An 8,964-nucleotide genomic window follows, 5' to 3' on the forward strand; every position below is an offset into this window, starting at 1 on the left:
ATTCAATCACTTTAGTTTACATTACATTTATTTACACTCTTCTTACTTCAGATTTTTTTTCGTGAGTCATCCAATTTGGTCTCCAGCAAACTAATTCTGCGCCAGGAATTTCTACAATCATCTTGGAACAGTAATTTTTCCTTCGCGAAACTGGCAAGGAACGAAGTATAGATTCGTTGATCTCCGAGCTGGTGTTGCGAGTCGGTCCATCACTCTGTAGGCGGAAGCACTCCTGCGATCTGATTCCTGCTGGAATAAAATTATTTGAAGATGAATTGCTTTGGAAATCATATTTTTAACAACTTACAATAATTATGAGAACGTCCTTCTCTAGCAAAGTCTACGAAAGAAAGAAAGATCGTCGACAAAAACGCGGATTTGGCAGCAATCGAGTTCGCCACAACCGGGAAGGCGAATTTTTTTTTCTGCTAGAACATTCCGACAGAATTCTAAATGAATTCTGACAGATTCGCTCTGTCAGAAGATTCTAGTAAAATTCTTACTGAATTCTGGCTGGCCTGCTAGAATCACCCAGTCACGACGTTCTAGCAGGATTCTAGCAGAGTTCTCACAGAGCTGGATATTCTTACAGCATTCTAGCAGAAATGTTCCACCGTTCTAGCAGGATTCTGGCATAATCAGCTCTGCTAGAATATTTCGTGACTGGGCATTCTAGCAGGATTCTAGCAGAACTAATTCTGCTAGAAATTCTCGTGTCCGGGATTACTGAGGAAAGGCTATAAAATCACTCGAAAAATGAACTTCTCAATTAGACCTCCTAGACCCACCTTCATGTATACACCGAAAATACGCCACACGTTTTTATTCAAGTGCCCAAACACTTGAATGATTGAATAAAGCCACATCATAGATTTAACTGGAACAAGCTTTTCAAGTGTTTTGCTCATGAATTTGTCCCACTACCTTTAACTATTCAAAGTGAAGAACAAAACACTTGAAATTGATCTTAAGATCAACCCAAAACAGGCACTATTCAAAGTCAACGTGAAGTCCACATGAATTTAATGTGTTTCACTGATTGCTTTTAGAGCGACTTTCATCGAAGGCTAGAAGCTAGGATAGGACGAATAGCGCAAAAAACTCACCCGTCTTCAACTGGCCAGCCGGCGCAGTGGTAGTGTGCACGACTAGCAAGCGAGAACCTGTATATCGCTTGTACGTACTTTTATTTTTCAACCCCATTTAAAGTTCAAGTGTTTGGCTATTGACATTATTTCCTGGCCAATCACCGAAATTTCAAGTGTTTTGCGATTGATATTTGAGTGCTCTCTACAGCAGGGCCAGATCATGTGTAGAACACTTCGTTGAGCTGTGTAAGTTTTGCTCAGTGTACCTATCGACTCAGAATCAAATTCTGAGCAAATATCTGTGTGTGTGGTGGGATGTTGATCAAAAAATTGTCACTCGATTATCTCGGCATTGGCTGAACCGATTTTGTCCGTTTTGGTCATTCGATCCGTCTTGGGGTCCCATAAGTCGCTATTAAAAATGATAAAGTTAAGTTAAGTACTTCAAAAGCTATGCTAAAAAAACGAGTTTAACAAAAGTCCGGAATATTATAAAAAGAGTGGTTTTTGTAAGAAAACCCGTCATGCTATACATTTTTAGAAAGCTATTTACAAGACCTTTCCAACGCGTCCAAGACATTAAAGATCTGACAACCCTATCAAAAGTTATAAGCACTTAAGTGTTATTTGTACGCTTTTTGGAGGCCGCATCTCAGATATGTTGATGAAAACGTTGTCCGGAACTCTCATGCGACCTATTGCTGGATAGGTATTCAAAAGAGCTTTCCAATGCGTCCAAAACATTGAAGATCTGACAACCCTATCAAAGCTATAAGCACTTCAGAGTTAGTTATGCACTTTTTGGAGGCCGGATCTCAGATATTTTGATAGAAACGTTGTCCGGATCGCTCATGCGACCTAGGAGGAAGGATATTCAAAAGACATCTAACGCGTTCAAAACATTGAAGATCTGACAACCCTATCAAAAGTTATAAGCACTTAAGTGTTATTTACGCACTTTTTGCATTTTGGATAGCATCCTTTAAATGTGAGGAAGGCGCCAACCACCTAAAGGTAGATTAAGTAACGTTTTTTGTAATGTTGTTGTCGAGGTTGTTGTTTATTTTTTTAACATGACTTTAACTTAATTTAGGTAATGATATTTTTAAATATGCTCTTGAAATTATTTAAAAATCAGATCAAGCAAAACAATGTAAATGGGCCAAAGCCGTAGTGTAAACAAAGAGTCTGTCCTGCTCGTCTCTAATGTAAACATCCAATGACGTGAGCAGAGTAGACTCTTTGTTTACACTTCGGCTTTGGTCCATTTACATTGTTTTGCTTGAGAGATCTGATATCCTTTTATAACTTTTTATGATTGTCAGCGTTGTCAGCTGACAAATCTGGCACCACTGTAATGTCGGACTCATTTGACGTTTCTCTCCAATCGCGCATCATTTCGAGCCAAACATTTCATTAGGGCACAAAAGCAAAAACCGCGATTCGAGAAAATCGCTTGCAAAAAATGGACAACTTGTTTCAATTCCTATTTAAAAAATAAGCATGACTGATGGTATTTTTACTGATGATTCGATAAAACACACCATTATCCTCAACTCTGCTTTACTGCTTCTTAATTTATGTTGATTTTCGCAATAAAACTCATAATTTTAAAAATCTCGTTATTAGGCCCTTTTAGCTTTCCAACTGCTGTTCATAATGGGCCCTTTCTAAATGCAATTTCGAAGAGAACTAAAAGGGCACTAAAGCGCTGTCACCGGATTGTTGTTTTGAATGATGTTTATGGGCCCTTTTGTTTAGTTAGAAATAATGAGGAATTCAGTGGAAATTTTGATAATTGGTGAAGTTTTATGATCGAATGGAGCAGATAAGGTATGTGAAACATTAAAATTCTTCAAAAGTGTACTGAACAGCAGCCCCGGGCCGTATTCAATATTGTATTTCGACGAAGTTTTTTTTCTGCAGAAACCCTTGGTGAAACGTTAACCAAACTTTGTTTTGAAGAGAATTAGTGTTAAGAATGAATGAAAAGTTCACTTTATAACATAGAAAGTTCCTTAACCACGAAAAACTAACGAAAAAGAAAAGGGCACAATTGAACTTTTTTTCTGGTTTGGAGTGAACATCGAGGTGAACATTGTTATGTGCCCTTTTGTTTTTTTGATTTTTTCAATAGGAAATTGTTTGCTATCAATCTGATTCTTGGAGGGCATGTAGGGAGTGTACTATGGAGTGGAATAGTGGAATAATCCCGAATGTTTACTTTTTGGTTTTGTGCCCTAATGAAATGTTTGGCTCGATTTTTGTTGTTGCTCGCGGTGCGCCCCGCAAACACATAAACGATTCCAAAACGCGGCTTTCAGTTTTTTTCCGCAATATTTAATTCCGCTTAAAGTTTAACTAAATCGTGCTAATTTAAGTGCAACCCCGCGATGGAGGAGGTCCAACGGCACTCGGTGCACACGCTGGTGTTCCGTTCGCTCAAGCGAACCCACGATTTCTTCGTCGCGAACCAGTCGCTGATGCCGGAGATTGACGAATCGCTGTGAGATTTTTTTTTTTTTTGGGGAACTAGAGTTTCGAAATATTGAAGTAATTTTGATTGTTTGTTTTATTTAGGGAAAAGATGAAGTTCAACATTAAGGCACGCGACACGTACGGGCTGGTGTTTGACCGGACCGCGAAGGCCAAACATTTGGCGGCCTTACGGGGCGACAGTGGCCGACCGGAACATCCTGTGCAGGACAGTGGTACGTTTGTGGGATCTCCTGAAAGACGATTTTTTGATTCCTCTCTTTAGTTTTAGCAATCACCGCCGGTGGAGAATCGGATCACGCAATCAACACCCAGACGGCACTTCTACCAACGAGTTCTGCGGGTTCACAAAACTCAACCTCCAACACGGTTCAAATCCTGCCGAAGAAGGCTCCGACAATTCCCAAGCCCAAGTGGCACGCCCCGTGGAAGTTGTATCGCGTCATTTCCGGTCACTTGGGTTGGGTTCGCTGCGTGGCGGTGGAACCGGGCAACGAGTGGTTTGCCACGGGAGCCGCCGATCGGGTCATTAAGATTTGGGACCTGGCAAGCGGCAAGTTGAAGCTGTCCCTGACGGGTCACGTCAGCACGGTTCGTGGGCTGTGCGTGAGTCCCCGGCATCCGTACCTGTTCAGCTGCGGCGAGGATCGACAGGTCAAGTGCTGGGATCTGGAGTACAACAAGGTCATTCGGCATTATCACGGCCACTTGTCGGCGGTCTACACGATGTCCCTGCACCCCACGATCGATGTCCTCGTGACGGCGGGTCGTGACTCCACCGCTCGCGTCTGGGACATGCGCACCAAGGCCAACATTCACACCCTGGGAGGACACACCAACACGGTGGCCAGCGTGGTCTGCCAGGCCGCCAACCCGCAGGTCATCACCGGAAGCCACGACTCGACGGTTCGCCTGTGGGACCTGGCCGCCGGTAAAAGCATGGGCACGCTGACCAATCACAAAAAGAGCGTCCGCAGCATTGTGCTCCATCCGTCGCTGTACATGTTCGCGTCGGCCTCGCCGGACAACATCAAGCAGTGGCGCTGCCCCGAGGGCAACTTCATCCAGAACCTGAACGGCCACAATGCGATCGTTAACGCGATGGCCGTCAACCCGGAGGGTGTGCTCGTGTCCGGAGGCGACAACGGGACCATGTTCTTCTGGGACTGGCGCACCGGGTACAACTTCCAGCGATTCCAGGCCGCCGTCCAGCCCGGCTCGATGGACAGCGAGGCGGGCATCTTTTCGATGACGTTCGACGTGTCCGGATCGCGACTCATCACGACCGAGGCGGACAAGACGATCAAGATCTACAAGGAAGACGACGAAGCCTCGGAGGAGTCGCATCCGGTCAACTGGCGGCCGGAGATTCTGAAGCGGAGGAAGTATTGAGCGCGGGGTGGACCGAATTTGTGGGGCTTTTTTTTCGAAATATATTTGACTGTATTCATGCAATTTTTGTTTTTATTTGTAAATTCGAAAAAAATAATCTTGATTTTATAGTTTAAAAACGTTGATTTGCTAGGTAGTGCTATCCAAAATAGACACAAAAGGGCGGACCTTCAGTGTTCTATCAATTTGATTCATTATTCATACCATTAGATTAGAAAAAAAAATTTGGGATTCAGATCTTCATAATTCTATCGGATGATTCGCCTTCTATCGGATGGGGAAGTAAAACGTCGGTCCATTAGCGTAAAAGAGGTTCACCACACATAACCTTCGGACGCCTAGAAATGAGTAGAAACTTGCAACAGAGCCCACAAAAGACCCGGGGGTCGTTAAAGTGGATTGCTTTGCTTTTCATCCTCATAACTTGATAGGGTTGTCAGATCTCCATCTTTTGAACTCGTTGAGAGGGTCGTTTGATTGCCTATTCAACGACAGGTCACACGATAGATCCGGACAACGTTTTCTGAAAAATATCTGAGATCCGGCCTCCAAAAAGTGCATTAATAGCACTTAAGTGCTCATAACTCTTGATAGTGGTGTCAGATCTTCAATCTTCTAAACTCGTTGGAATGGTCTTTTTAATATCTTTCTAAAAATGTGTAACATGGTGGGTTTTTTAATTGAGCAGTTCTCTAGGATTTCGGTCATTCGATTTTTTTTTGTATTTTTTAATCCGACTGAAACTTTTTTGGTGCCTTCGGTATGCCCAAAGAAGCCATTTTGCATCATTAGTTTGTCCATAAAATTTTCCATACAAATTTGGCAACTGTCCATACAAAAATGATGTATGAAAATTCAAAAATCTGTATTTTTTGAAGGAATTTTTTGATCGATTTGGTGTCTTCGGCAAAGTTGTAGGTATGGATACAGACTACACTGAAAAAAAATGATACACTGTAAAAAAAATTTGGTGATTTTTTTATTTAACTTTTTATCACTAAAACTTGATTTGCAAAAAACACTATTTTTATTTTTTTATTTTTTGATATGTTTTAGAGGACATAAAATGCCAACTTTTCAGAAATTTCCAGGTTGTGCAAAAATCTTTGAGCGAGTTATGAATTTTGAATCAATACTGATTTTTCAAAAATTGAAATATTGGTTGCAAAAATTTTTCAACTTCATTTTTCGATGTAAAATCAAATTTGCAATCAAAAAGTACTTTAGTAAAATTTTGATAAAGTGCAACGTTTTCAAGTTAAATCCATTCTAAGGTGACTTTTTTGAAAATAGTCGAAGTTTTTCATTTTTTTAAATTAGTGCACATGTTTGCCCACCTTCGAAAAGAAATTTTTTGAAAAGCGGAGAAAATTCTCTATATTTTGCATTTTTGAACTTTGTTGATACGACCCTTAGTTGCTGAGATATTGCCATGCAAAGGTTTAGAAACAGGAAAATTAATGTTTTCTAAGTCCCACCCAAACAACACACCATTTTCTAATGTCGATATCTCAGCAACTAATGGTCCGATTATCAATGTTAAAATATGAAACATTCGTGAAATTTTCCGATCTCTTTGAAAAAAATATTTTGAAAATTTTCAAACCAAGACTAACATTTAAAAAGGCGTAATATTGATATTTGGCCCTTTTGAAATGTTAGTCTTGGTTTAAAAATTTTGAAAATATTTCGAAGAGATCGGAAAATTTCACGAATGTTTCATATTTTAACATTGATAATCGGACCATTGGTTGCTGAGATATCGACATTAGAAAATGGTGTGTTGTTTGGGTGGGACTTAGAAAACATTAATTTTCCTGTTTCTAAACCTTTGCATGGCAATATCTCAGCAACTAAGGGTCGTATCAACCTGGGTGCTGAATAGTGGTTCGCAAAACGGCCTCAATTTTGAACTGTCAAAGTGGAACCAATTTACTGTTCGCCAAAAGTAGAGAGTATTGTTATCGATAATTAATTTTTTTCTGCAAGAATAAAAAATGTGAGGCTTTTGGATCCTGGAGTTGCAGTCAATAAATCTTAAGAAAGCTGAAGGAGCGATCGTCATTTTTTATAATCATAAATGGAAGTTAATTATGGAATGGATGCGGTTGTATCTATCCAGAAGCTGTCTTTATAGTTTCAATCCATTTGAAAACCTATTAATTTAATGACATTTTTCTCTGTTTGTTGGATCAGCCTCACAAGAACAAGCGATGTTTTATCGCTGGCCCAGGAAGTGCTGCAGGATTCCAAAATCAGCCAGGGAATTTATCTGCAAAATCGCAGAATGACACTCTCGCCGCAGTTCTTCGTCACCCGTAAAAAAGAAAAACCTCTTCTAACCTATCGAAACTTGAAAACCCTCACAATTTTCCAGCAAAAAATGTCAAAAATTAGACAAAATAAATCACATACTACTGATTATAAAACAGCTCATTTATCAATAATAAAAAAGTCATGCTTGTGCTTGGACAACCTCCTACTTTGTAGATGTAAACAAAGTGGGATCATTCGAAAATCACGTTACGCATTCTCTCTATTCATCACCCAGGTATCAACAAAGTTCAAAAATGCAAAATATAGAGAATTTTCTCCGCTTTTCAAAAAATTTCTTTTCAAAGTTGGGCAAACATGTGCACTAATTTAAAAAAATGAAAAACTTCGACTATTTTCAAAAAAGTCACCTTAGAATGGATTTAACTTGAAAACGGTGCACTTTATCAAAATTTTACTAAAGTACTTTTTGATTGCAAATTTGATTTTACATCGAAAAATGAAGTTGAAAAATTTTTGCAACCAATATTTCAATTTTTTGAAAAAATCAGTATTGATTCAAAAATTCATAACTCGCTCAAAGATTTTTTGCACAACCTGGAAATTTCTGAAAAGTTGGCATTTTATGTCCTCTAAAACATATCAAAAAATAAAAAAATTAAAAATAGTGTTTTTTTGCAAATCAAGTTTTAGTGATAAAAAGTTAAATAAAAAAATCATCAAATTTTTTTTTACAATGTATCATTTTATTTCAGTGTAGTCTGTATCCATACCTACAACTTTGCCGTAGACACCAAATCGATCAAAAAATTCCTTCAAAAAATACAGATTTTTGAATTTTCATACATCATTCTTGTATGGACAGTTGCCAAATTTGTATGGAAAATTTTATGGACAAACTAATAATGCAAAATGGCTTCTTTGGGCATACCGAAGGCACCAAAAAAGTTTCAGTGGGTTTAAAAAATACAAAAATTAAAATTTAGGAAAAAAGACCGATTTCGTAGAGAATTGCTCAATTAACTAAACTTTATAATTTTCAATAATGGCCCAATGAAAAAAATATAATTAAACCCAAAAAAAAAAAATCGAACCATTCACATTATCGACCCCCGGGTCTTTTGTGGTCTCTATTGCAAGTTTCTGCTCGAACCTAGGAGTCCGAAGGCTTGAATGGGGAGAGCACCCAAACCTCTTTCTACTCCAAGGAACCTTCCACCCCAGTGTTTGAACTGACGACCTTCGGATTGCGAGTCCAATCGCCGCCAGCGATTCCACCGGAGTAGGGTTGGTTTGGTGTGTTGTTTGTACTTATGGCATGGAGACGACTCCTACACCTGGAATGACTTAACGGCCTAACAACCAAGGCCGGGACCGACATTTTACTTCCTCATCCGATGGAAGGTTGCAGCAGATGTATTAAACCGAAAAATGACGAACTTCTCGACACAGTGTTCTGATGCAAACAATGATCGAGCACGAATCCCAAGTGTGTAAAAGGGAACTGTGCAGTGTGTAATGTTGATTCTCAGTGTAAATACAAAACGACAAAAACGGAATTTTCGAATGATCCCTTTCCCCAACTTCGTCGATCGCCGTTTTAACAGTGTTGCTAGATTTCGTCCTGCAGACTTGACTGTCATCAGCATCAAAGCCGGCGGCAGTCGAATTTAGCCCGAAACTTGCGTTGGCGGAAGGAACAAGTTGTTTTGAA

General features: G+C 39.6%; 1 protein-coding gene across 1 annotated transcript; it reads left to right on the forward strand.

The window, feature by feature from the left end:
- Nucleotides 1-3,354: 3,354 nt before the first annotated feature.
- LOC6036257 (pleiotropic regulator 1) lies at nucleotides 3,355-5,039 on the forward strand. The gene is made up of 3 exons (XM_001846273.2): nucleotides 3,355-3,594; nucleotides 3,669-3,799; nucleotides 3,850-5,039. The coding sequence occupies exons 1-3, from the start codon at nucleotides 3,482-3,484 to the stop codon at nucleotides 4,974-4,976; spliced, it is 1,371 nt and encodes a 456-aa protein (XP_001846325.1). The 5' UTR covers nucleotides 3,355-3,481; the 3' UTR covers nucleotides 4,977-5,039.
- Nucleotides 5,040-8,964: the final 3,925 nt, after the last annotated feature.

Source organism: Culex quinquefasciatus, chromosome 3 (genome assembly GCF_015732765.1).
Source record: "Culex quinquefasciatus strain JHB chromosome 3, VPISU_Cqui_1.0_pri_paternal, whole genome shotgun sequence".
Taxonomy (NCBI): domain Eukaryota; kingdom Metazoa; phylum Arthropoda; class Insecta; order Diptera; family Culicidae; genus Culex; species Culex quinquefasciatus.

Bases quoted from the DNA above. Each gene is read 5' to 3' on its own strand.
- LOC6036257 (XM_001846273.2), top strand. From the start codon at position 3,482: ATGGAGGAGGTCCAACGGCACTCGGTGCACACGCTGGTGTTCCGTTCG. The intron at 3,595-3,668 runs GTGAGATTTTTT...TGTTTTATTTAG, and splicing joins CCGGAGATTGACGAATCGCT to GGAAAAGATGAAGTTCAACA. The intron at 3,800-3,849 runs GTACGTTTGTGG...TCCTCTCTTTAG, and splicing joins ACATCCTGTGCAGGACAGTG to TTTTAGCAATCACCGCCGGT.